The following is a 26,888-nucleotide window of genomic DNA, read 5'->3' as shown; positions in this document are numbered from 1 at the left end:
CGTGCTGTCATGTGCTTTTTTCTCAGGAGTGGCTCCCGTCTGGCCGCTCTCCCATGAAGCCCAGATTGGTCAAATCAAGTCTTACTGGTCACATATACATGATTAGCAGCTGTTATTGTGAGTGTAGTGAAATGCATGCGCTTCTAGTTCCAACAGTGCAGCAATATCTAACATGTAATCTAATAATTCCACAACAAAGACTGCTGCCCTTCTGGCAAGTTCTTCCATCTCAGCCAAGAAACTCTGTAGTTCTGTCAGAGTGGTCATTGGGTTCTTGGTCACTTCCCTGACCAAGGTCCTTCTTCCCAGTTGCTCAGTTGGGTTGGACGGCCAGCTTTAGACAGTTTGGGTAGTTCCATAACTTTTACTACCCCAGTAAATCACTCCTTTCAAATGGCACCCTTTTCTTGAGAGAAAAACAATTCACATTTCTTGCCTTCTCCCTCTGACCAGCAGAAATACAAACAATTATCACAAGACTTCTGATTACCCTCGCCGATTCCACAGCACCCAACTCGGTTGTCACCCACCCTGAAACTGGGCTCCGAGAACATCCCCACACCTACCACTTACGCTACTTTGAACTCATTCACTTCCATTTATTTTCCTGACATTTTTAACAACTCAAGCTCACCCTCTTCCTCCCTCTCTCTCTCTCTCTCTGACCTCATCTGCCTCTTTTTCCCTCCATTCCTCCTCCGTATTCCAAGTATATGTCTCCTTATGATAATACTGCACCTCTCCTGACAAACATCTTGCCTTCCAGATGAAAGCCATTTAACCGGCTGCCACAATCGCTGTACAATCAGCTGGACTTTACCGGATGAATGTATAGATTAATATATGTAGCTATACACGTATCAATTTCATGATACAGTTTATACTAAGGCACATGTTAGATAGCTTGCTATTTACAAATAAAACAGAAGTAACAAAATTCACAATATAGTTTAAAAAAGCATATAGTAGCTATGAAGCTTTGTCTTGTGTTCTTGTCAACTTTGTCAACTAGTTATGCAAAGATTTTGGAACAAGACTACTAAGTGAAAATACATAGCTAGCCATCTAGGTTAGTTAATCAAGCCAATCTCATAGACCGTCTATCCACACTAGCTCAATCAAGTAAATTATTAATTTCGAGAACCACATTCACAACGCTGGCTAACTAGCTAAATTAGCTAACGCTAGTTTATCTGAATCTACACAAGATCACCGGTTTGTAAAACATGTTCTGACGAGTTGGCTACTTTTAGACGTGGGGAAACAGCTAGGCTAGTTGGCTAATGTTCTGCCGGTTGTTTCCTACAACCTCCGTCTTGGTAGCTAGCACTATTCGAATCTTCCCGCTGTGTTCAGAATGATCATCACTGCAATGCAGTTGCTCAGCCATCCAGACTGCGCTTCAAAATGTAGCCCCACATAAAATAATGGAAAATAGGACATCACTGCTTGTAATCTTTTATTACAAATGGTTGCAACAGTGACACAAAATGTCTTAGAAACATCATAAGGCAATAAACTTAAGAAACTATTTGTACATACAGTACAGGGAAGATAAGAGGACACATGCGGCATCCATGGCTCTGAATGCCCTGACAATCGACAACCTTGAGGACCTCTCTAGACAAATGGATACATCCTCACAGCCCCAGTGATGCCTTCAGAAGGGAGGCCATGTCTTCGGGTATCGAGTCCTCATCTCCTGACAAAGGAAATGCATCGAGTTTTAGCCCGTAAAATCTATCAATTGACTGTCAGTGAATATGTTCATTGGCAGGCTATATGAAAATGAATGTTGGTATGTGTTGGTATCGGCATGCGCGGTACAGTATATGGTGGTTAATGTGAGAGATAGGAGGGGATAATGAGCTCACCGTCCTGGGACTGGGAAGCAGTCATATCCTGCTCCAGCTTGAGTTTCTTCTGACCGATGCGGAGCATGCCATCCTCTATAGAGTCCTTACTGATCAGCTTAATCACCTTCACAGTCCTGCAACATAAAGATGCCAGAATTTTACTACAAGGTATATACACTCACATCTACTGTATGAGCAACACAAGCTAGCCTGGGTATGGCGGGTAACGTTAGCAAACTGCTTGGGGGAAAACATAGTTTCCCGATCCTCACTGACCTTGTCTGTCCGACACGGTGACATCGGTCCTCGGCCTGCTTATCATTGTAGGGGTTGCAGTCAATGTCGTGCAAGATGACCACATTGGCGGAGGTCAGGTTGATGCCCAGGCCACCAGCCTTAGTAGACATCAAGAACACAAAGATGTCCAACTCTGTGTTGTACTGGTCAATCAGCACGATTCTACAAGAGGATGGGAGAATTAACAGATCTATTAATGTCCATAAAGGCATATAAGACACTTCTATTAATAAGCATAATTTAAAATGTAATGTAAAAAAAAAATTGTGATTAACAGTTTAATTTGCATAATGTCCAGAGTCCTTGGAAAACCCCCTGGTTGTGACCATTTTCAGTCCCTACTACGCATCAATCCATTCCTAAATGACTAAGGCCTGTCATATCCTATTAGGAGATAAATTACAGCCTGTGTTCTGCTCATTGAACAGAATGGTAAGTACAGGGGGGGAAAATAGCCTTGCGGATGTATGGACAGAGTTCAACATCCTACCTGTCAGACATGGGCGTTGATCCATCCAGTCGAATGTAGTGATGCTTCAAGTGCTTCAGGAACACCTCTAGAATGTCCAGCATCTTGGTGAACTGGCTGAAGAGCACCACTCTATCCCCCTGACACAGAAACACAGTCACTGTGATTAATAACTACAGGACCGGAGGGATCAGAGAGAAAGAAAGAGAAATATAGAGATGTGGTTGACTGCATGTTGGAGGGGGGGAAAGCCAAGAAAAGAGTGATTGTAATTGAGAGCAGGGAAGAGATGGAGTGTCTGACAGGTAGAGGAATGGGGAATAAAAGGGTGACTGGTTTTATGGGGGGGGGGGGGGGGGGTGGTGAAGAAACCACCAGGGAGGGAGATGGAGAAGACTATAGCTGGATCACTATGGGCAAGGCTTAATAGTGCATAATAAAGATGCTGTCTCCAATTGATCTACTGTAGCTTTCATACCTTGTTTTTGAGAGAGGCCAGAAGCTGTGTGAGCAGGCTGAGTTTCCCTGAGTCCAGGAGCATGTCTGTGTTCAGCTGATAGTCTTGTATAGACGGGTACTGAAGACAAAGTCGATGCAGCTCAAAGTCTGTCATGACCTCCATGTCCTCCTTGATCAGTGCTGGGTCTGCTTCACAGTGGGTCGGCTCCTGACGGGGTTAAGGGTCAAACCGAGTCTAAGCAATCACAGACTGACATCAAAACATTCTCTTCAAACACCAGTAAGTTTTCAGGTCTGACCTTGAGCATGAGTTGACTCATAGCAGCCAGTTTGGTAGTGGTATAATGCTCCCGGTGCAGCAGTGGATGATTTGCCATCTTCCTCAACTGCATCATCACATTGGTCAGTTCTCGCTCTGTGGAGGACACATGGGCAACATATGGTTTTAAATCAGATAATCGATGCACCTTAAAATTCTACTTGTGTTGCTATTTAATATTCTCTTAGGCTTTCCATCACTTTTCAAATGAACCAGATGCCTTCCTCCTCTCCCTAACATACTCTCTCCATTGGTGGATCCCTTGAGCTTCTGCATTAAGGCATTGTAGAGCTGCTGCTGCTGGTCACTCATGGCACAGAATTCCACCTTCTCCTCTTTGGCTGGGAGCTGCTTCAGCACCTGAGGCAGAGACGCAAGCCGCTCTAGTCATATGTCAACCGAACGTCTCTTTGGGGCGAATCCTAACTCCCACTTAAATAGAATTTTCCCTTAGTCATGCATTGACGTCAATGGGAGACTACGGGGAAATCTGAAGTTATAGATTAGCCCCTAAGAAAACAGCACAGTAGAACTCTAAATGAACAATGAAAACAATGCACAATAGTATACAAGTACGAAGTACCGTGGTAGAGAATATATCACTGTCCCAAGTCATGCCATAACCCTATCTGGTAATGAGTTTAGACCGAGCTGTTCCGTACCTCACTCTTGACACGTCTGAGGATGAAGGGTTTCATGATCAGTTTGGCATGAGAGATCCTCTCCATCTCAAAGCTGCTCTGCTCCTCTGATGATTTCTGACAGGAAATAAAAGATGACATCTCTCCAAAGGAAATCTTAGCATAGTCAGTGGGCTTATATTAGCTAGACTTTTTGACCGGATGAGTCAAATTTGCTGCACACTAAGACAAATATATCTGGAGTGATCCCGTATAGCATGCGTTCTAGCCTCACCATGGCAAACATGTTGGCGAGCTGTGCAGTGCTGCTGGAGAACATATCGGGCATGATGAAGTTGAGCAGGGACATGAGCTCCAGGAGGTTGTTCTGCACTGGAGTCCCAGTTAGCAGCAGACGGTACTTAGCCTGAGATCACATCACAATCAAATCTGATTAGATGAATATAGTACATTGTATAGCACCATGACAAAAAGTAACAGAATGCACTGCAGTGAAAAGGAAGAAAGTGGGATGACTCACAGGAGACAAACAAGACATTGCTCAGGCATGAAGCGGAACAGTTTAGAGGCTAACAATAAAACTTATCTTAAAATCATTATCACGCCAATCAATAATGGCTGTTATCAGCCAAGGTGACCCCCACTCCTGCAATGTACTTACATTGATGGCCATGAGGTGGCGGTAGCGCAGCGAGCTCATGTTCTTCAGCATGTGGCCCTCATCGAACACGGCGTACTCCAGTTTGAGCTTTCGGAACAGGCTGCGGTCGTTGTCGTTGCTGGTGGTCAGAGCGTACCTGGCAGCAGAAACACAGCAGCTCAAGGAGCCATGCCAAACACACAAGGTCCTCAGTGGTGTGTGAGGCATGACAACCGCTTGATTACCATGAAGTATGAACGAGTCACAGGTACAGCTAACACGGAACCTTTCAGGTCTAGTCAAACGCTGAATATATTATCATGTTAGCAGAAGCCCAGCCGGGGTGATTTACACGGCTGATGGTTTTACAAGATCGCCACTAATTCTGCTGGATATTACCTGAGGCACTTAGGGCTAAGTGTCTTGATCAGAAGACACACAGTAGCTAAGACAGTAGGATGTGAACCTGTAGAATATTAGACTCAAGTCCAGTTCCAAGTATAAAACAGAAAAATAAATAACACTTAGCAGACACTCTTATCCTGAGCAATTAGAGTTAAGTGCCTTGCTCAAGGGCACAGACATGTTTTCCACCTAGCCGCCCTTGTCATTCTTGCATAACAGTAATTTCTCAGATTTTAGACTTACGTAGAAATGATGATGTTGTAGTCGACCTGTCTGTTGAGAATATCATATCGAAGGTACTTGCGATCCTCCACAGACCCTAGACACACACAATATAAATAGGACTATCTATATTTAGTAATTCTGTCACTCATGATGACTAAAACCAACGGGTTAAGTCTGTATAATCAAATAAACATAAAGCCTGAACCATGACAACCACAGTCTGATGAGTCACACAATTCAGAATGAATAGAAGATTCACTCACCATAGTACACCAGGACTTTGAGCCTGGGACACCACAGATTCAGCTCCCGCACCCAATTATCTGCAACAGAGAAGCAAAATCGGTTTAAAAAAAAAAAACATCTTAAAAGGATAGGAAAGTAACACTTGAATATTTTTGTCCATGGAGATCTCAAGGCACCATACAATCTGTGTGTGCAGCACTACTGCTAAAGCTCACCCAGTGTGGAGGCAGGTACAGTGAGGAGATGTGGGCCCTTATTGCCCTCCTGGTACAGGCTGGCTAGGAACGAGATGGCCTGGATGGTCTTCCCCAAACCCTGCCAACAAAAGACAGGTGGTGGTGCATTACAGAAGCTCTACTTTTCAGACACCGACTTGGCACAACAAAAAGAGTTGCTTCCCAGCCACATTAACACAGGATTAAGAGGATCTGAGATAAGCTGTTGGAGACTGGTCAGGAATAACAACTCACCATCTCATCAGCAAGGATTCCACTCAGGTTGTTCTGATGGAGCAGGGTCAGCCAATTTTGACCAATGAGCTGATAAGGCTTCAACTGGTATCTGGAGAGGACAAAGTAACACAGGAAACTCAGTAATGACAGAAAGACTGTTCAAGACTGCCTGTGTACATGTATGAGATCGTGTTGTACATGTATGAGAGTCTACATAACTACCTGAACGTGTGTATGTCAGTGAGATGAGTATAAAAACAGCAGCTCAACCCACTTCCCGTTGAGGATCTCAGGCTGTTTCTGGGAGCCCTTATCCCTCTCCACCACTTGGGTCACGTCCTGCATCATCTTGTTGGCGATTTTCTCACACTTGGTCATGAGGCTGCGCACAACGTCCCGTTCCCTCAGGACCACACGGCAGCCCTGCACCAGGTCAGTGGAGAGGCCGTTCCCTCTGTCAAGAGCATCCAACTGGGGGAGCACACAATCAATTACCCACAAGGTTACACTCAGGTTGTTCTGATGGAGCCCAGTCAGCCTTCAATTGGAACCCAGTGATGTCAGTGTGTGTGTGTGTGTGTGTGTGTGTGTGTTTGTGTTCATATCCATGCACACGAGTTCATTATGCCCCTCACCAGATTCTCCCACTCGTTAAATGGGCGCAGCTCAACAATCCTCTGGGCCTTCTTCGCAGAGCAGCCAGAGATGAGAGACAGCTCATCCAGCGATGCCTCCTGGAAGAACCTGAGAATCTGGCCCTTCACAAGAGACCCTGTTCCAACCTCCTGATCTGAGCCATCAGAGTTCAGCTCCACGCCCTCAGCAGAGTCATCAAAGTCATCACTGGCCTCGTCTTCAGAGCTTGTGCCTGGCTCTGGAATCACTCTCCTCCTTCTGTCTGCTCCTTTGGTCGGCCTACTGATGGTCTTATCTACGGTCCCACTGGGAGGCTTGTGAGGTAGTGATGTGGGACAACCAGGGGGTTTGGCTGCTGGGCCTGCCTGATGTGCTGAGGCTTGGGGGGCTGAACTAGCTGATGATGATGCCTGGGTATCCCCTTGACTGGACCTCTCCCCTGATGAAGGAAACAGAAATCAGTCTGCAGGTCCTGGGAGGGATGTTGGGCTACCTACATACATTGACTTAAAAACAACACATGAAACTATGGCTGCAAGACAGAAAGGGACTTATCTAGCGCCCTAAAATAACGTTTTGGTTTTATATGAACGGATTCACTCAGGAACAGGCACACCAAGAAACACACGCTGACAGAGAGACACACACACACACCATGAAACACACGCTGACAGAGAGACACACACACCATGAAACACACGCTGACAGAGAGACACACACACACACACACACCATGAAACACACGCTGACAGAGAGAGAGACACACACACACACACACACACCATGAAACACACGCTGACAGAGAGACACACACACAACATGAAACACACGCTGACAGAGAGAAAGACACACACACACACACACACACACCATGAAACACACGCTGACAGAGAGACACACACACCATGAAACACACGCTGACAGAGAGACACACACACACACACACACACCATGAAACACACGCTGACAGAGAGAGAGACACACACACACACACACACACCATGAAACACACGCTGACAGAGAGACACACACACAACATGAAACACACGCTGACAGAGAGAGAGACACACACACACACACACCATGAAACACACGCTGACAGAGAGAGAGACGCACACCATGAAACACACGCTGACAGAGAGAGAGAGAGAGACACACACACACACACCATGAAACACACGCTGACAGAGAGAGAGAGAGACACACACACACACCATGAAACACGCTGACAGAGAGAGACACACACACACCATGAAACACACGCTGACAGAGAGAGAGAGACACACACACACCATGAAACGCGCTGACAGAGAGAGACACACACACACACACCATGAAACACACGCTGACAGAGAGAGAGAGACACACACACCATGAAACACACGCTGACAGAGACACACACACACACACACCATGAAACACACGCTGACAGAGACACACACACCATGAAACACACGCTGACAGAGACACACACACACCATGAAACACACGCTGACAGACACACACACACACCATGAAACACACGCTGACAGAGAGACACACACACACACAAACCATGAAACACACGCTGACAGAGAGACACACACACACACACACACACACACCATGAAACACACGCTGACAGAGAGAGACACACACACACACACACCATGAAACACACGCTGACAGAGAGAGAGACACACACACACCATGAAACACACGCTGACAGAGAGAGACACACACACCATGAAACACACGCTGACAGAGAGAGACACACACACCATGAAACACACGCTGACAGAGAGAGACACACACACACACACACACACACCATGAAACACACGCTGACAGAGACACACACACACACACACCATGAAACACACGCTGACAGAGAGACACACACACACACACACACACACACCATGAAACACACGCTGACAGAGACACACACACACACCATGAAACACACGCTGACAGAGAGAGACACACACACACACCATGAAACACATGCTGACAGAGAGAGACACACACACCATGAAACACACGCTGACAGAGATACACCATGAAACACATGCAGACAGAGCGAGAGAGAGAGAGAGACACACACACACACACACCATGAAACACATGCAGACAGAGAGACACACACACACACACCATGAAACACATGCACACAGAGAGACACACACACACACACCATGAAACACATGCAGACAGAGAGAGACACACACACACACCATGAAACACATGCAGACAGAGAGACACACACACAATGAAACACACGCTGACAGAGACACACACACACCATGAAACACACGCTGACACAGAGAGAGAGAGAGAGACGCATACAGAGAGGGAGGCATACAGAGAGAGACGCATACAGAGAGAGACGCATACAGAGAGAGAGAGAGAGAGAGAGAGAAGCATACAGAGAGAGAGAGGGGCATACAGAGAGAGAGAGAGCGAGAGAGGGGCATACAGAGAGAGAGAGAGAGAGGGGCATACAGAGAGAGAGAGAGAAAGGGGCATACAGAGAGAGAGAGAGAAAGGGGCATACAGAGAGAGAGAGTTCCGGAGTTCCAAATTGATCAGCTGCTGAAAAATGAGCTCCTGTATATATTGAGATTTAAATGGTTTTTTAGAGTGAAGTACATCGAAAAAATCAAAAGAAAACTGCAAGACTCAATAGAAGACAAAACAAACAACAAACCAAAAAGACAGGCTTTTGAAAAAGTAACTATTTTTCATAAAATTGTACAGTTATCTTAGCTAGCTGAATTGCTAGCTGAATTGTTTACATGTTGCTAAGCAGTTGCTAGGGACTCTCCTGGAAGAAGCTAGCTAGTTTACAAAGAATAACAAAAAAAAAGATCTAGTTAACAGAAGAAAGGAAGAAAGGAAGGCAAAATAAGGACAGAAGAAAAAAGGAAAAGAAAACAGGACAACAAAGTGAAACAGTCCTCTGAACAAACAAGAGACCATAATACAAGAAACAGCACTTCTATTGCAACATTGTAGCCAACATCACCAGCGTTGCTATGGAAATTACTTACCCACCAGACATCCAAACAGAGAAAGCTAAGAAAAGTTTCAAAGGTTTGTTGATGGGACAGAACCATGAATGCCTGTTTGCAGATCTTACCAGTTACAAACAAGAGCAAATTTAATCTTTAATACCAATCGAGGGAACATATGGAAAAAGGTTATTTGCAACCATTTCCCTTTCTCAAAAAAGAGGGGCATCAGCCAAGGATGTCAGATCAGCATTTTTGAAGAAGCTGACCAGAGCAACACATATCAAACAGTAAACTTATATAATAATGGAACTGTATTGATACAAGGCAATGATTCAAGCCTCCAGGCTTTTGAGAATAGGTTTGCTACCCTAAAAGCAGACGCTGACATCATCTCAGAAAATGAGGAAAAAGTCAAGGAGGGAGATGGAGAAAAGCAGACCCCAATGGTCTCTGTGACCCAGCAGGAAGCCCTCAATGTCCCTTTACCTACCTCACCTGCAGCAGACAGAGTCAAGGACATGTCAATTTCAATAACAACACCTGCTATGCAACGTTTCCACAACACCCTCTCTCTAGTCGAAGCAGAGGTCATAGAACTCAGAGAGAACAAGCTTCAAGAGGAGGACACTGTCCAGAAACTCAAAGAAGAGATGAAACAGTTCAGGGAGGAGAGCAGAGCATCTATAGCTAAATTAGAAAGCAGAATGGACAAGCTGAGTCAGACAAATGATGACCTCAGAGACCATCTGAGCACAACAAGAAAGGAGCTCGAACAAAAAGAGAGGTACATTGACACCCTCAACCGGCAGAGAGTCATTGTGTCCTCTGCATCTAGAGAACATGTCCACCAGCTTGGTACAACACAAGCAGAACCTGAGACCAGCATGGCCTCCACTACACAGCCGGATGACACTGCACCAGCCTACCAGTCTGCTCCAGCCCAGGTCAACCTACCAGCCTCCCAGTCTGCTCCAGCCCAGGTCAGAATACCAGCCTCCCAGTCTGCTCCAGCCCAGGTTAACTTACCAGCCTCCCAGTCTGCTCCAGCCCAGGTCAGAATACCAGCCTCCCAGTCTGCTCAACCCAGACAATCACCCACAACTGCAATCCTAATTGATTCAAATGGGAAGTTCTTAGTCCAGGAAAGTTTATTCCCTAGACACCAGGTGTATAAGTTCTGGTGTCCTACAACTGAGAGTGCAATGCAGCTACTCAGTCAGACCAGGATAGACACCCCTGACAACATCATCATCCACACTGGCACAAACGACCTTCATGCCAAAGGTGAAAATGTATCTGGGGCAGTGAGAAGAGTGGCAGAACGGGCACAGGCTATGTTCCCAACAACCAATATAGTTGTGTCCACCCTCCTACCAAGAAAAGACTTCCCAGGAAAGTTGATCGACAAAATAAATCAACAGATCACTGTGGACTGTGCCTCACTGCTCAACGTCAGAACGGCTCACCACCCCACTCTGACATGTCAACACTTATATGATAATATACATCTTGATCAGGACAGTATCAGAACCTTTGCCAAGGACCTAAAAGATGCAACACTTGGCAGGGACCCACACACCCATCACCCCAGCAACAAAGGTCCCCCGCCCCACCTTCTGAAACAACAGTACCTCCACCATCCCGAGGAGAAAAGAGCCAGACATGGCTTATTACAGCACAGCTCTACTAGACCAGGCCCAACACAGCACAGCTCTACTAGACCCGGCCCATCACAACACAGCTCTACTAGACCCGGCCCATCACAACACAGCTCTACTAGAACCAGCCCATCCCAACACAGCTCTACTAGACCCGGCCCATCACAACACAGCTCTACTAGACCCGGCCCATCACAACACAGCTCTACTAGACCCGGCCCATCACAACACAGCTTTACTAGACCCGGCCCATCACAACACAGCTCTACTAGACCCGGCCCATCACAACACAGCTCTACTAGACCTGTCCCATCACAACACAGCTCTACTAGACCCAGCCCATCACAACACAGCTCTGACCACTACTCCAGGGTCGGTCAGAACACTGCCCTTCAGGGAAGTAGACCACATGACGCAGTCCACACCATGTATCAGTCAGATCGCCAGCCTACATATGCTGAGGTAACCTCTGGCAGAAGACCCCTAGAACAATCAGAGATAGGAGAGGTGCGCCAACTACTGCAACTAATATGCAGACTACTGAGCTAGACAGTCCCTTTAATTCACACACGGGCACGCGCACGCACACACACACACACAGGGTTGCAGATTGCACACAAAATAAGTACAGTGCAATCTTATTCCATTCTTATTAATTTGTTTACAAATATTCCTAAATGTATTGACACCGGTATTATAATAATTATTATATGTAATGGTATGTGTGTGTGTGTGTGTGTGTGTGTGCGCGTGTATGTATGTGTGTATATGTGTATATATATATATATGTATGTATGTGTATTGTGTGTATGTATGTAGGTATGTGTGTGTATATATATATATATATAGTATTTTTTTTTCTTTTTTTCGATGTACTTTACTCAAACCAGTGAATATCACTTATTATAAATGAGATCATTAACTATCAGCTCTTGGAATATCCAGGGCCTATACTCTTCACATTTTGGTTATAAAACAACAAATCCAGAATTGATTAAAAACATCAAGGGACAGGACATCATAATCCTACTGGAAACATGGTGTCGTGGAGACATAGATACTCAGTGTCCCTCAGGCTATAGAGAAAGTTCACTACCATCAATCAAACATAAAAATGTTAAACGGGGCCGAGACTCAGGTGGAATCATCATTTGGCATAAGCAGGACTTAGCACTGAATGAAATGAAAAAAGGTACCACTCACATTTGGCTAAAACTTAACAAAGGTACAATCTATTGTGACAATGATGTATACATATGTGCAGCTTATGCTCCTCCTTCAGATTCATCATATTATGATGATCAGTTTTTTGACAATCTCCAGACAGAAATCATTACATTTCAGGCGCAGGGTAAAGTGCTTCTTTGTGGAGATTTCAATGCACGAACAGGTTCTGAGCCTGACTACACTGATGCGGGAGGTAACCAACACATATTTGGACACCCCTCCTTGTACAGTAGCCCTATTATAAATAATAGAAACAGTCCTGACCAAATACTGAACAAAAATGGAAAAGAGTTAGTACATCTCTGTCGAGCCTTAGGCCTGTACATGCCTAATGGTAGAATCAGAGGGGACTCTTTAGGTCAGTTTACTTACTGCTCAGCTCTTGGGACAAGTGTAGTCGATTATGCCATCACTGACATTGACCCCTCCTCCATTAGTGCATTCACTGTCAGACCACAGACACCATTGTCAGATCACAGTCAGATCAACGTGTTTCTGAAGAAATTAACCGGCAATATTCATTAAAAAAAACAGCCCAATAAACTTTACAACATAAACCAATCGTTCAGATGGGCTCCAAACAGTGCAGAGGCATTCATTGAAACATTGAACTCAAATGAAATGATGAACTCTATACAGTTTTTCAATAACTCACAGTACCAAAACAATAAAGATGGTGTCAATTCAGCTACCCAAAACATCAACTGCATATTCCAAAAAGCAGCATCGAAAGCAAATTTGAGAAAACCAAAGCAATGCAACATCAGAAGCAAAAATCAAAATGTTTCTGACAAATGGTTTGATAATGAATGTAAAACAATTAGAAAACACCTAAGACAAATGTCAAACAAAAAACATAAGCAGCAAAACAACCCAGAGCTACGATATGAATACTTTGAAACTCTGAAACAGTATAAACAAACACTGAAATGCAAGAAATTGAATTATACCAACAAGACACTTGATGAAATTGAAAACGCAATTGACCAAAATCAGTTCTGGGACATGTGGAACAATTTAAGCACAACAAAGCCACAAGAATTAGCCATACAAGATGTAGGAATTTGGAAAACTTACTTTGATAATCTATACAAAAACATCCCACAAAAAGACTTACAAAAGAACCAATTAGAAATTAAAGAAAAATTGAACATCCTGGAATCAGTCATTAAAAACAACCAAAATCCATTAGATTACCCAATAACCCAACAAGAACTAAATGAAAAGCTAAAATCTATTAAATCAAAAAAGGCTTGTGGTGTAGACAACATCAGAAATGAAATGCTGAAAAACAGCACACCTGAGTTGCAAAATGCTGTGCTTAAATTGTTCAACATGGTTTTAACTTCTGGCTGCTTCCCTGATGTCTGGAACCAGGGGCTCATCTCCCCTATCCACAAAAGTGGAGACAAATCAGACCCCAATAATTACAGGGGAATTTGCGTCAACAGTAACTTGGGAAAGATTTTCTGTAGCATTTTGAATTCAAGAATTCAAACCTTTCTTCAAGAAAAAAATGTAATAAGTAAATGTCAAATTGGCTTTCTCCCTAACCATCGCACTACTGACCATATATACACCTTACACACACTAATTAATAAACACGTCCACCAAAAAAAAGAGGGCAAAATCTTTGCTTGCTTTATTGACTTTAAAAAAGCATTTGATTCGATTTGGCACGAAGGGCTATTCTACAAAATTCTACAAAGTGGGCTTGGTGGTAAGGTGTATGACTTAATAAAATGTATGTACACAGAAAATAAGTGTGCAATAAAAATCAAAAACCAAAGAACAGAATTTTTTTCACAATGTCGAGGTGTGAGACAAGGCTGCAATTTGAGTCCAAATCTTTTCAACATTTATATCAATGAATTAGCAGACATGTTGGACCAATCTCCAGCCCCAGGACTCACACTATTTGACACAGAGGTGAAATACCTGCTATATGCTGATGACTTGGTACTTCTATCACCAACCAAAGAAGGTCTTCAACAAAACATTAATATTCTGGAGCAATATTGCCATAATTGGGCCCTGGCAGTAAATTTCCAAAAAACTAAAATCATGATTTTCCAAAAAAAACCCAGATGTCAGAAACAAAAATGTAAATTCACCCTGAACAACACCTTAATTGAACACACAAAAAATTACACCTACCTTGGTCTGACCATATCTGCATCGGGAAACTTTAATATGGCAGTGAAGGCACTCAAAGAAAAAGCCCGCAGAGCAATGTATGCAATAAAAATGAAATTATTCAAAATCAACATCCCAATTAGAATTTGGACTAAAATATTTGACAGTGTAATCCTACCAATAGCACTTTATGGAAGTGAGGTTTGGGGGCCACTCAATAAACTGGATTTTAAAATGTGGGACAAACATCCAATTGAAACCCTACATGCAGAATTCTGTCGGAAAATTCTACAAGTCCAGAGAAATACACCAACTAATGCATGTAGGGCAGAATTGGGCCGTTTTCCAGTAATAATGAAAATACAGAAAAGATCATTAAAATTTTGGCTACATCTAAATTCAAGTCCAAATTCGAGTCTGCAATTTAAAGCACTTCAAGCCCAAGAGCTGAGCCCAGAAACGAGCCCTCTCAGTCAGCTGGTGTTGGACCTCACCAATCAAGCTGACACCAGCACTGCTTCAAAAGAAAGAATTCCAATAAACAAAATCATGAACCAATCAAAGGAATCATACTTACAATACTGGAAAAACGAAACAAAATCCCAAAGCCGACTAAATTGCTATCTGACCCTAAACAGAGAATATGAATTGGCTGATTATCTCTACTCTGTCAGAGATACGAAGCAGAGACAGATCCTTACCAAGTACAGGCTGAGTGACCACCGATTGGCAATAGAAACCGGCAGACATAAAAAGACATGGCTACCCAAAGAGGAGCGTGTATGTGGTCACTGCATGACAGGGGAGGTAGAGACAGAGATGCACTTTCTCCTTTACTGTGATAAATATTCCTCACAAAGAGATTCATTATTCACAGAAATGACTACATATATTCCACATTTTTACAAATTGAACCCAGAGGAAAAACTAAGAATACTCATGGGCGAAGGAGCAATGGCTCCTCTTGCAGCCAAATATGTATTTTCCTGCCATAGCCTGAGGGACACTGAATAATAACATCTGCATAGTAAACAGTAACTTACTTATTATTACTATTATTGTTATTACTATAATTATTAATGTTTACTGTAGACTGTTACCATTTTATTGTATTTATTTTTGTATTATTATTTACTACCATTTTATATTATTATTTGCTATCATTTACAATTTTGTTACAATGTATATTGTATACATTGTTGCTTTGGCAATATTGACACAATGTTTTTCATGCCAATAAAGCAGCTTGAATTTGAATTTGAATTTGAGAGAGAGAGAGAGAGAGAGCGAGGGAGAGGGGCATACTGAGAGAGAGAGGCATACAGAGAGAGAGAGGCATACAGAGAGAGAGAGAGGCATACAGAGAGAGAGAGAGGCATACAGAGAGAGAGAGAGGCATACAGAGAGAGGGGCATACAGAGAGAGAGAGAGAGGCATAAAGAGAGAGAGAGAGAGGCATACAGAGAGAGAGAGAGGCATACAGCGAGAGAAGCATACAGAGAGAGAGAGGCATACAGAGAGAGAGAGGCATACAGAGAGAGAGAGAGAGAGAGGCATACAGCGAGAGAAGCATACAGAGAGAGAGAGAGAGAGAGAGAGAAGCATACAGAGAGAGAGAGAGAGAGAGAGAGAAGCATACAGAGAGAGAGAGAGAGAGAGAGAGAGAGAGAGAGAGAGAGAGAGAGAGAGAGAGAGAGAGAGAGAGAGAGAGAGAGAGAGAGAGAGAGAGAGAGAGAGGCATACAGCGAGAGAAGCATACAGAGAGAGAGAGAGAGAGGCATACAGCGAGAGAAGCATACAGAGAGAGAGAGAGAGAGAGAGAGAGAGAGAGGCATACAGAGAGAGAGAGGCATACAGAGAGAGAGAGAGAGAGAGAGAGAGAGAAGCATACAGAGAGAGAGAGAGAGAGAGAGAGAGAGAGGCATACAGAGAGAGAGAGGCATACAGAGAGAGAGAGAGAGAGAGAGGCATGCAGCGAGAGAAGCATACAGAGAGAGAGAGAGGCATACAGCGAGAGAAGCATACAGAGAGAGAGGCATACAGAGAGAGAGGCATACAGAGAGAGAGAGAGGCATACAGAGAGAGAGAGAGGCATAGAGAGAGAGAGAGAGGCATAGAGAGAGAGGCATAGAGAGAGAGAGAGAGAGAGAGAGGCATACAGAGAGAGAGAGAGAGAGAGAGAGAGAGAGAGAGAGAGAGAGGCATACAGAGAACGAGAGGCATACAGAGAACGAGAGGCATACAGAGAACGAGAGGCATACAGAGAGAGAGAGGCAAACAGAGAGAGAGAGGCATACAGAGAGCGAGAGAGAGGCATACAGAGAGCGAGAGAGAGGCATACAGAGAGAGAGAGACATACAGAGAGAGAGAGAGAAAGAGAGAGAGGCATACAGCGAGAGAGAAGCATACAGAGAGAGAGAGGCATACAGAGAGAGAGAGGCATACAGAAAGAGAGAGGCATACAGAGAGAGAGAGGCATACAGAGAGAGAGAGGCATACAGAGAGAGAGAGGCATACAGAGAACGAGAGGCATACAGAGAACGAGAGGCATACAGAGAGAGAGAGGCATACAGAGAGCGAGAGAGAGGCATACAGAGAGCGAGAGAGAGGCATACAGAGAGCGCGAGAGAGAGAGAGAGAGGCATACAGAGAGCGAAAGAGAGAGGCATAGAGAGAGAGGCATACAGAGAGCGGGACCATAGAGAGACATATTTCCCTCAGATTACACAGATCCACAAAGAATTCGAAAACAAATCCAATTTTGAAAAACTCCCATATCTACTGGGTGAAATTCCACAAATTCCACACCATGAAACACAGGAGACAGAGAGACACCATGAAACACAGGAGACAGAGAGAGAGACACCATGAAACACAGGAGACAGAGAGACACCATGAAGCACACGCAGACAGAGAGAGAGAGACACCATGAAACACAGGAGACAGAGAGAGAGACACCATGAAACACAGGAGACAGAGAGAGAGACACCATGAAACACAGGAGACAGAGAGAGACACCATAAAACACAGGAGACAGAGAGAGAGACACCATGAAACACAGGAGACAGAGAGAGAGACACCATGAAACACACGCAGACAGAGAGAGAGAGACACCATGAAACACACGCAGACAGAGAGAGAGAGACACCATGAAACACAGGAGACAGAGAGAGAGACACCATGAAACACAGGAGACAGAGAGAGAGAGACCATGAAACACAGGAGACAGAGAGAGAGACACCATGAAACACAGGAGACAGAGAGAGAGACACCATGAAACACAGGAGACAGAGAGAGAGACACCATGAAACACAGGAGACAGAGAGAGAGACACCATGAAACACAGGAGACAGAGAGAGAGACACCATGAAACACAGGAGACAGAGAGAGAGACACCATGAAACACAGGAGACAGAGAGAGAGACACCATGAAACACAGGAGACAGAGAGAGAGACACCATGAAACACAGGAGACAGAGAGAGAGACACCACGAAACACAGGAGACAGAGAGACACCATGAAGCACACGCAGACAGAGAGAGAGAGACACCATGAAACACAGGAGACAGAGAGAGAGACACCATGAAACACAGGAGACAGAGAGACACCATGAAGCACACGCAGACAGAGAGAGAGAGACACCATGAAACACACACAGACAGAGAAAGAGACACCATGAAACACACGCAGACAGAGAGAGAGAGACACCATGAAACACACGCAGACAGAGAAAGAGACACCATGAAACACACGCAGACAGAGAGAGAGAGACTCCATAAAACACAGGAGACAGAGAGAGAGAGACACACCATAAAACACAGGAGACAGAGAGACACCATGAAACACAGGAGACAGAGAGAGAGACACCATGAAACACAGGAGACAGAGAGAGAGGCACCATGAAACACACGCAGACAGAGAGAGAAAGACACACCATGAAACACAGGAGACAGAGACACACCATAAAACACACGAGACAGAGAGAGAGAGAGACACCATGAAACACACGAGACGGAGAGAGACACAATGAAACACACGAGATGGAGAGAGACACCATGAAACACACGCAGACAGAGAGAGAGAGACACCATGAAACACACGCAGACCGAGAGAGAGAGACACCATGAAACACACGCAGACCGAGAGAGAGAGACACCATGAAACACATGCAGACCGAGAGAGAGAGACACCATGAAACACAGGAGACAGAGAGAGAAAGACACCATGAAACACACGCAGATAGAGGGAGAGAGACACCATGAAACACAGAAGAGAGAGACACACCATAAAACACAGGAGAGAGAGACACCATGAAACACACGCAGACAGAGAGAGAGAGACACCATGAAACACAGGAGACAGAGAGACACCATGAAACACAGGACACAGAATGAGAGACACCATGAAACACACGCAGACAGAGAGAGAGAGACACTGAAACACACGCAGACAGAGAGAGAGAGACACCAAGAAACACACGCAGACAGAGAGAGAGAGAGAGACACCATGAAACACAGGAGACACAGAGAGACACACCATGAAACACACGCAGTCAGAGAGAGAGAGACACCATGAAACACAGGAGACAGAGAGAGAGAGAGACACCATGAAACACAGAAGAGAGAGACACACCATAAAACACAGGAGACAGAGACACACCATAAAACACAGGAGACAGAGACACACCATAAAACACAGGAGACAGAGACACACCATAAAACACAGGAGACAGAGACACACCATAAAACACAGGAGACAGAGACACACCATAAAACACAGGAGACAGAGACACACCATAAAACACAGGAGACAGAGACACACCATGAAACACAGAAGAGAGAGACACACCATAAAACACAGGAGACAGAGACACACCATAAAACACAGGAGACAGAGACACACCATAAAACACAGGAGACAGAGACACACCATAAAACACAGGAGACAGAGACACACCATAAAACACAGGAGACAGAGACACACCATAAAACACAGGAGACAGAGACACACCATAAAACACAGGAGACAGAGACACACCATAAAACACAGGAGACAGAGACACACCATAAAACACAGGAGACAGAGACACACCATAAAACACAGGAGACAGAGAGAGAGAGAGAGAGACCATGAAACACATGCAGACAGAGAGAGAGAGAGACACCATGAAACACACGCAGACAGAGAGAGAGAGAGAGAGACACCATGAAACACACGCAGACAGAGAGAGAGAGAGAGACACCATGAAACACATGCAGACAGAGAGGGAGAGAGAGACACACCATGAAACACACGCAGACAGAGAGGGAGACACACCATGAAACACACGCAGACAGAGGGAGACACACCATGAAACACACGAGAGAGAGAGAGAGACACCATGAAACACACGCAGACAGAGAGAGAGACACACCATGAAACACACGCAGACAGAGAGAGAGAGACACACCATGAAACACACGCAGACAGAGAGAGAGAGAGAGAGAGACCATGAAACACACGCAGACAGAGAGAGACACACCATGAAACACATGCAGACAGAGAGAGAGACACACCATGAAACACATGCAGACAGAGAGAGAGACACACACCATGAAACACACGCAGACAGAGAGAGAGAGAGACACACCATGAAACACACGCAGACAGAGAGAGAGAGACACACCATGAAACACACGCAGACAGAGAGAGACACACACCATGAAACACACGCAGACAGAGAGAGAGAGACACACCATGAAACACACGCAGACAGAGAGAGAGAGACACACCATGAAACACACGCAGACAGAGAGAGAGAGACACACCATGAAACACAAAACTCTTACCCTCCTCTGAAAACATGCGCAGTGCTTCTAGGGTGTCCTCAAAGTGCCAATCATGCTCGAGAAGCACTTCTCTAAGCTCCTGTGTGTATGCAGGATAAGACAAACAGATAGTCGTAAACAAAACACCTTTGTCAAAATAAATTATTAACATGCAACTCCCACTCATTTCAAACAATATTATTTCACATTTACCAAACATTTAAGGCACTGATGAATGTGTTGTGGAACTGCAGTGAGGGAGAACACGGGGCCTGTTGTTGGCAGAGTGGGATTCTACAGCTGTTGGAAGCCTCACCTCCTTGACCAGACGGGGAAACTTAGTCTGCAGTTTCCTCACCATGTCCTCCTGGCTCTTCCAGCTGGGCTCTGGACCCTCATCCTCAGAATCATCTGTCTGGCGGGACAGAAACACACTGGCGCATGAAGTCCCAAGGCAGGCAGACCAATTAGAGTGAGAGCTCCTCCTCATGCAAGCCTTCTCTACTGGAGAAGACAGATAATACATGAACAAGCAGGGTGGCAGTACATCATCTTGGTCAGGGTAATAACCTGGAGGTCAGGATCTCAGGTGGGCCATGCAGCTCTTGAACCCATGAGCGTGGCACTATTGCTAAATTGCTTTAGTAAATCTCTAGCTCAACACAGATCTCACATGTCAGGTGTAAACTGAATATGCACCCCCGGTTTGGGGTGTCAGGGAGGCTGGAGGAGCGATAGGAGTGCAGACAGCTGGACTCACCACTGAATCCTCCTCAAGGGCTGGTTTCTTGCTGGAGTTTGATGCCCCACTCTGCTGGGAGCTGTCACACACCTCTAGTCTCCTCTTCCGGTCTGGGTCTAAAGCAGGACATTAAGGGGCCATATTAACACAGCGTGAACACCACCACACTGGATCTAGTTTGTGCTGCTGGGAATAGAAGTCTCAGTTAAATGTACTTTTCATGTATCTCTAACCCAAGAAGGTACTGTTAAAGCCTACTCCTTTAACATCCAATGACCGTATGTTATATTCAGAGGTAAACTGGCTCTGGCATCCAAAATAGCCATCTAAAAAGTGAATCGATTCTCATTGGTACAGTTCTAGAAACATAAAGCCCCTCTACTTTCATTGCACAGCAAAGTAATTTCACAGATGGAAAATACACACTTACTGTACACAGTTTTAACACAGTTACAACACGTTTCTGACGTCCTTCTGTAACACACAGGTGTTCAGATAGCTAATTAACACAAGTAGTTGACTGTCTTCCTTCTGTTTTCTGTAAACAAGCGCTGCAACATGGAATTATGGCCATGTGGAAACCCTAACCCTGTAAAAAAGGTGTGTAGTAATTTAACCTTATGTTTCCAAAACTGTACCGCAAGCGATGCGTGTTAACATTTAGAGCAAGTGTCGGGGCTCTTCACAAAACTCCCTCGGCCAGAAGATACTATCATCAATAGGCGCTAAAGGTAGTTAGCCTCTTTGAATGGGCTAACGCTTCACTAACTCATTGACCTCCATGTCACAGAGCAGGCTACAGAACATGAAACAGCAGATCCCATTCCATTCAATAGATTGCATCACTGTGCATGTAATTGTGCAACAGCAAGTATTAAGGCCAGGGATAGGATTAATGAACCCTTACCTTGACTTCCTGATATGTTTTTGGAGAGCTGGCTGCCATTTCTCTGTGGAGTAGTTTTCATCTCCTCTCCCTCCTCATCTGACAGTATGATAACCGAACCCATAACTGGTTCCTTTTCCAGACTCCTTTATAAAAAATAAAAAAGCAGGAGTCTTGAATCATAAAAAAATAAATCCTCACGATTTTGATTAGTGTGTGTATGTCCAGTACTTGACTTGGACTGAAATAGGTCTCTCAAAGGAGCTCAAGCAGTAGAAAATGTGTGTATGGCACCAGTACATCCACCTGCCTATGAGTATGTCACAGGTGTGACAAATCCCTCCAATCACTTGTACATGCCTGGTGTTGAAGGCCTGGTGCAGGTAAGGACGGAGCCATGTGACCTGTGACAGGTTAACTTTAGTAGAATCTTGATGATATATGCTAATACACATGCTTTCCTCGACCCTGTATAAACCTAGAGTGGTGTAGTCCGATTAACATTATTTAGATGAGTTTGGTAGCAACTAACTTACTTCCCCGACAACATCATGGAAGAACCTGATATCTCCTCATCTGAATCAGAGTCTAGTACCACGCTTTCCATGCCTCTCACTGAGCCGGGCCCTGGGGGACGCTTGAGCTCTGGGGTCTCCGGGACAACAGTATCTGCAAGTGAAAAATGTAAAAGCAAAAAGAATCAACACAAAAGTGCCTACTGTGGGAGCTGGATGGGCATGTTGACTACTTGTCGAAAAGGCCTTATTTTGATAGATAGTTAGTCTTGGTTGGGGTTTCTATATGGGTAAAAAATGTCCAAACGTGTCTTGGTTTACATTCCAGTGTCAATACTGGGTCTGGTATCAGGCACTACAGGGACCACCTTTGCCAACAGGAAATCGAACTTGTGGGGATAAGTGTGTGGTCTATGTAAGCAAGGGTCATGTCTAGAAGGGATACAGCTTTTGTCAAATTGACGTCCAAATGTTTCTGTTAGGTAACCCTAACCCTTTCCCTAATTATCCTAACCTGCTACGAAAAGTCGTTGACCAAAGCTGTGTCCTAGACAACCGTAAGTGTGCTCTATTACCATGTGTTTGTTGCCCCGTGAGATCTTCATTCACTGAGTCTGTGTTATGGTTGATACATCTTCTTTGATTCATCGTTGTAATATTATTTGATTCTGCTAGCTGCTACAGTATTATCCTACTCAAAATGAGCTCACAACAATTGACCACGGTAGCTGCAGTCGAGTGTTAAAAATGTGTGTTCGACCTAACAAGCATCCTCGTGAAATCAAACAACCCGGCATACAATGACCGTTCGCTGTCGGCAAGAATAGCAATCTAGCTAATGGGTCCTTCACAAGAGAGGATATTAAACGTTATACTGTTTTTCGATTGACGCTTATTAGCTAGCTAGCTAGCTAGCTAGCTGTCTTGCATTCCGTGTATAGAGATAGATGTCGCTAACGACGCTAATTCATGCATGTAAGATGCGTTCTGCAACGTGAATGATTCTACCTCTGACCTATACTCGTAAAATAGCTACCTACATTATTGCCATCGGGCGTCCTCTTTACCGATTACATAAACATATTTACAACCCTTTGTAACGTTTCATTGCCTAAAATAGCTAGCAACTTTGTTTCTGACGAATTCCGAAAACGACACGTGGGCAGTCAGACCAGCCAATCAGAGACAAGTGCGCATTGCGATCTCGTGTAAAAAAAAAGAAAGAAAGGATTTAAAGGGACAACACAGTCTGCAGGTGACAGACGTTGAACGTCACTCTTCTTCAGAACCGTGGACAGCTCCCTTCATTTCAAGGTTTGGAGTCACTGGTGCACAGGTTAATTGTTCTAACCTGGAGATCCTTTCATAATTAGAGAGGGGATTGTAGTTTTATTAACCACGTAGTCTACTGTATATTGAGCTCTACAATTATTTAAATAGTATATCTCAACCAGAACATGCAGGATTCTAATTCAGGATTTAAAAATATTAGGCCTAGTTTGAGAGAAAGATTTTGGATGTTTCAAATCTACTTTGTAGTTACAGCGGCACCCGAGACTTGTGGATGATTATGTTCAGGTTTTGCTTTATGGCTCCCCAGATGCTCGATATGGAACAGTTACCTATATTTCCTCAGGGTGACATAACTCCTCCACTCCATTAATAACTCCGCCACCAGCGATCACATCAGTCTGAGGTTTCAGACGGCTACCCGCAGTCTGGCTGGATTCCAAGTCACATGGTCTCTGACCAATAATTGTAACCAAGATGAACAGGCACATACATACCTTGTGAATTTAATATCCACCTCCAACATCTTGAGTGGATCAATCGGCACATCCGCAACGCATAGGCTGCCTGCTACCGATTGAAAACAATAGACAATGGTTTTGAGTGATACCATAGCATGTGTTCTATTCTGACCGTGAACAATGTATTGTATCCTGAATAATGTAATTGTAACTCATCTGGACTAAGCAACTAGTAAACCTATCACTGTCCATGTTCAAGAGTAGGCTACATGATTTGCCCTAGTAACATACACTTGATACATTGAGAGGTTTGGTTGTTAAAACATAAATTTCTTAAAAATAATAAGCTATATTATCTCCAATATATTATCTCCAATAGAGGGTTCCTGTCTGAATCGAGTGTGCCTATCCTATCCCAGGAGTGGGGCTATATTTTTTGGCTCCCAAATGTGTCCAAGTGCAGCAGATTTTTTTTTTGTAGATAATGAGAGCAAAAACACAGACATTGGCATGGGTCGTTCATGGTTCCTATGGTGTTGGCGTTGCGTGTTTACCATCAACATCTTTATAGAGCCGTGACGTGCTTTCGACTGCGGTAGTCAGTTTGGAGCCAAAGAGCCCATTAAAACCCACACCGCCTAAATCCTCTGGTGACTTACCTGTGTCAGTAGGCTAGGCTACATAAAATGCACAACACTTGTTTTCATTATTATTATCTCTTACCTTCAATACCAGCCTAAAATAGTGCATGCTGATAAAAGGCATTTTAACCAGAAGAATATTGGATGATGGAAAAACAATTTCAAGCTAACATCTTTTTTAAGGCATAACATTGTTTTGGTTGTTATTTCACGAATGCAATGGCTATATGTGCATTTACAATGTAATCCAAGTTGACATTTTTTATTGGCACCCACATAGACATTGTGTACACCAAACAATATACGATATGTGTTGTTTAGCACATTTGTTTTAGTGTATGGTAGGCTACCCCACTGTTATATTATAGTGAACATCGGTGAGAGATCCAATGTACATGCATAGCAGTAGGCTTAGTTTAGGAGCCTATGAAATAACCTTATATTTCACCCTCAATTATGTTATTCCTCATGAGCAGTCTCAGCAGTCTCACTTGTAAAGATCGTTTTTCCTCTACTGACATGCTACTTTCCTTGGGTGAATATTCGAAAAGATGTTGCAGCCTTTTCAGTGACGTCAAGACTGTTGTGTTGGTCCTGTCTATCCAATCCGAGGCATCGCTGACATTCTACAGGAGCCGAAATGGGTCTAATCTTGCACTGTAGCTGTCCTCGTTTACCCACCACAACGCCCTTCGGCGGGTGCATGGTGGTACTCGACTGCTGCTTTAAACAGCAGCACTGACATGGAAACCCCATTGCAGTTGAAGAACGATTTCTTTCAAGAGCAGCAGTTCCAGCATCACTGTAAGTACCAGCACTACTGCGGACCAGAGGAACGCTCCACTAAGCAGCGCAACCAATGCTGCACCTGCAAGAACTGTACCTGTGGTGCAAGAAAAAGCCTAGTTTTTCGCGGGACGTCGGCGATCACTCAAGGAACTTTAAGGACGCCATCCGTAACGTCTTCGAGACAAGGTTGTCAATTTAGCGTCTGTGAGTTTAAGCCCTCCAGTCATGGTAGTTCACCCAGACATCATCACCATCAGCACTGCCACAATCGGCCGCGGGGCAGCCCGAGCAGCAGCCACAAAGAGAGTAACTCGTATAACGAAATAGCCATGAGCAGCTGCAGATACAACGGCGGCGTAATGCGGCCGCTGAGCAACTTGAGCTCGTCCCGCAGAAACCTACACGAGTTTGATTCAGAGTCCCAGCCTTTACAACCAATTTCCACCGCAGATGCATCGGACACCCTAGCATCTAAACCGGAGAACAATTCGACCACCCTGATGCCTTACGCATCGGGAGACGGAGGGGGTGGATGTAACAACAGTGGCAGTAAATCGGGTAAAAAGAAGAACCAGAACATTGGGCAAAAGCTTGGACATAGAAGGGCCTTGTTTGAGAAAAGGAAGCGCCTCAGCGACTATGCTTTGATCTTTGGGATGTTTGGGATCGTTGTTATGGTTATAGAGACTGAACTCTCATGGGGAGCATATGGAAAGGTACGTTTTCAACTCAATCCCGGTACTGTGCAGTATTATCTAGGTCGGGCAAATAAATTGACTGGCATGTTGAGTGGACCAGGAAAAACAGAAAGTTTGATTTTAAAGTGCATTAAACCAGTAGTAGTATAGTCGCCTTGTTTTTATTTACGAATCAAATATTTAGACAGTGAAGACTGAAGATGTATCCCGTAAACCATGCAATCAGCTATACTTTACATGGCTGGATAGGCTCTCGATCACTTAGTCCAGGTAGGCTTACATGCTCCATTGACATAGTGACACATGGTATCCCAAGCGTTAAGAGCATTTAGACAGGGTTTACTAATATAGCTTATTTTGTTTTCTTTTTTAAAAAGATTACTACTGGTTGTTGTAT

At 44.4% G+C, this 26,888-nt stretch overlaps 2 protein-coding genes across 10 annotated transcripts in view; one reads left to right on the top strand and one right to left on the bottom strand.

Moving 5' to 3' along the window:
- Positions 1 to 1,446: 1,446 nt before the first annotated feature.
- LOC110509889 (SWI/SNF-related matrix-associated actin-dependent regulator of chromatin subfamily A containing DEAD/H box 1B) lies at positions 1,447 to 23,805 on the bottom strand. Of its 8 annotated transcripts, none has more exons than XM_021591073.3 (22): positions 23,188 to 23,805; positions 22,634 to 22,766; positions 22,119 to 22,243; positions 21,230 to 21,327; positions 20,786 to 20,884; positions 20,491 to 20,569; positions 6,645 to 7,084; positions 6,284 to 6,480; positions 6,028 to 6,118; positions 5,773 to 5,872; positions 5,575 to 5,634; positions 5,330 to 5,405; positions 4,703 to 4,838; positions 4,316 to 4,447; positions 4,063 to 4,158; positions 3,643 to 3,760; positions 3,381 to 3,496; positions 3,101 to 3,289; positions 2,644 to 2,762; positions 2,133 to 2,315; positions 1,875 to 1,990; positions 1,447 to 1,702 (listed from the first exon to the last, which is right to left on the bottom strand). In XM_021591073.3, the coding sequence occupies exons 1-22, from the start codon at positions 23,258 to 23,260 to the stop codon at positions 1,641 to 1,643; spliced, it is 2,838 nt and encodes a 945-aa protein (XP_021446748.1). In that variant the 5' UTR covers positions 23,261 to 23,805; the 3' UTR covers positions 1,447 to 1,640. The 8 variants fall into 8 exon arrangements, with proteins under 8 accessions (XP_021446748.1, XP_090082918.1, XP_090082922.1 ...); XM_090226792.1 differs by having other exon boundaries at positions 22,119 to 22,501; positions 23,188 to 23,799; XM_090226796.1 differs by having other exon boundaries at positions 6,232 to 6,480; positions 23,188 to 23,793.
- A 51-nt stretch (positions 23,806 to 23,856) lies between these two features.
- LOC110509890 (small conductance calcium-activated potassium channel protein 2-like) overlaps positions 23,857 to 26,888 on the top strand; it is a 35,824-nt gene continuing 32,792 nt past the window's right edge. For both annotated transcript variants that reach the window (XM_090226799.1, XM_090226800.1), the window contains exon 1: positions 23,857 to 26,509. In XM_090226799.1, the coding sequence (XP_090082925.1) occupies positions 25,748 to 26,509 (762 nt within the window). In that variant the 5' untranslated portion in view covers positions 23,857 to 25,747. The remainder of the gene's footprint in view (positions 26,510 to 26,888) is intronic.

This window comes from Oncorhynchus mykiss, chromosome 29, assembly GCF_057628025.1.
Source record: "Oncorhynchus mykiss isolate SJ-2025 chromosome 29, ASM5762802v1, whole genome shotgun sequence".
Taxonomy (NCBI): Eukaryota; Metazoa; Chordata; class Actinopteri; order Salmoniformes; family Salmonidae; genus Oncorhynchus; species Oncorhynchus mykiss.
This window is presented reverse-complemented; position numbering and strand designations above follow the sequence as displayed.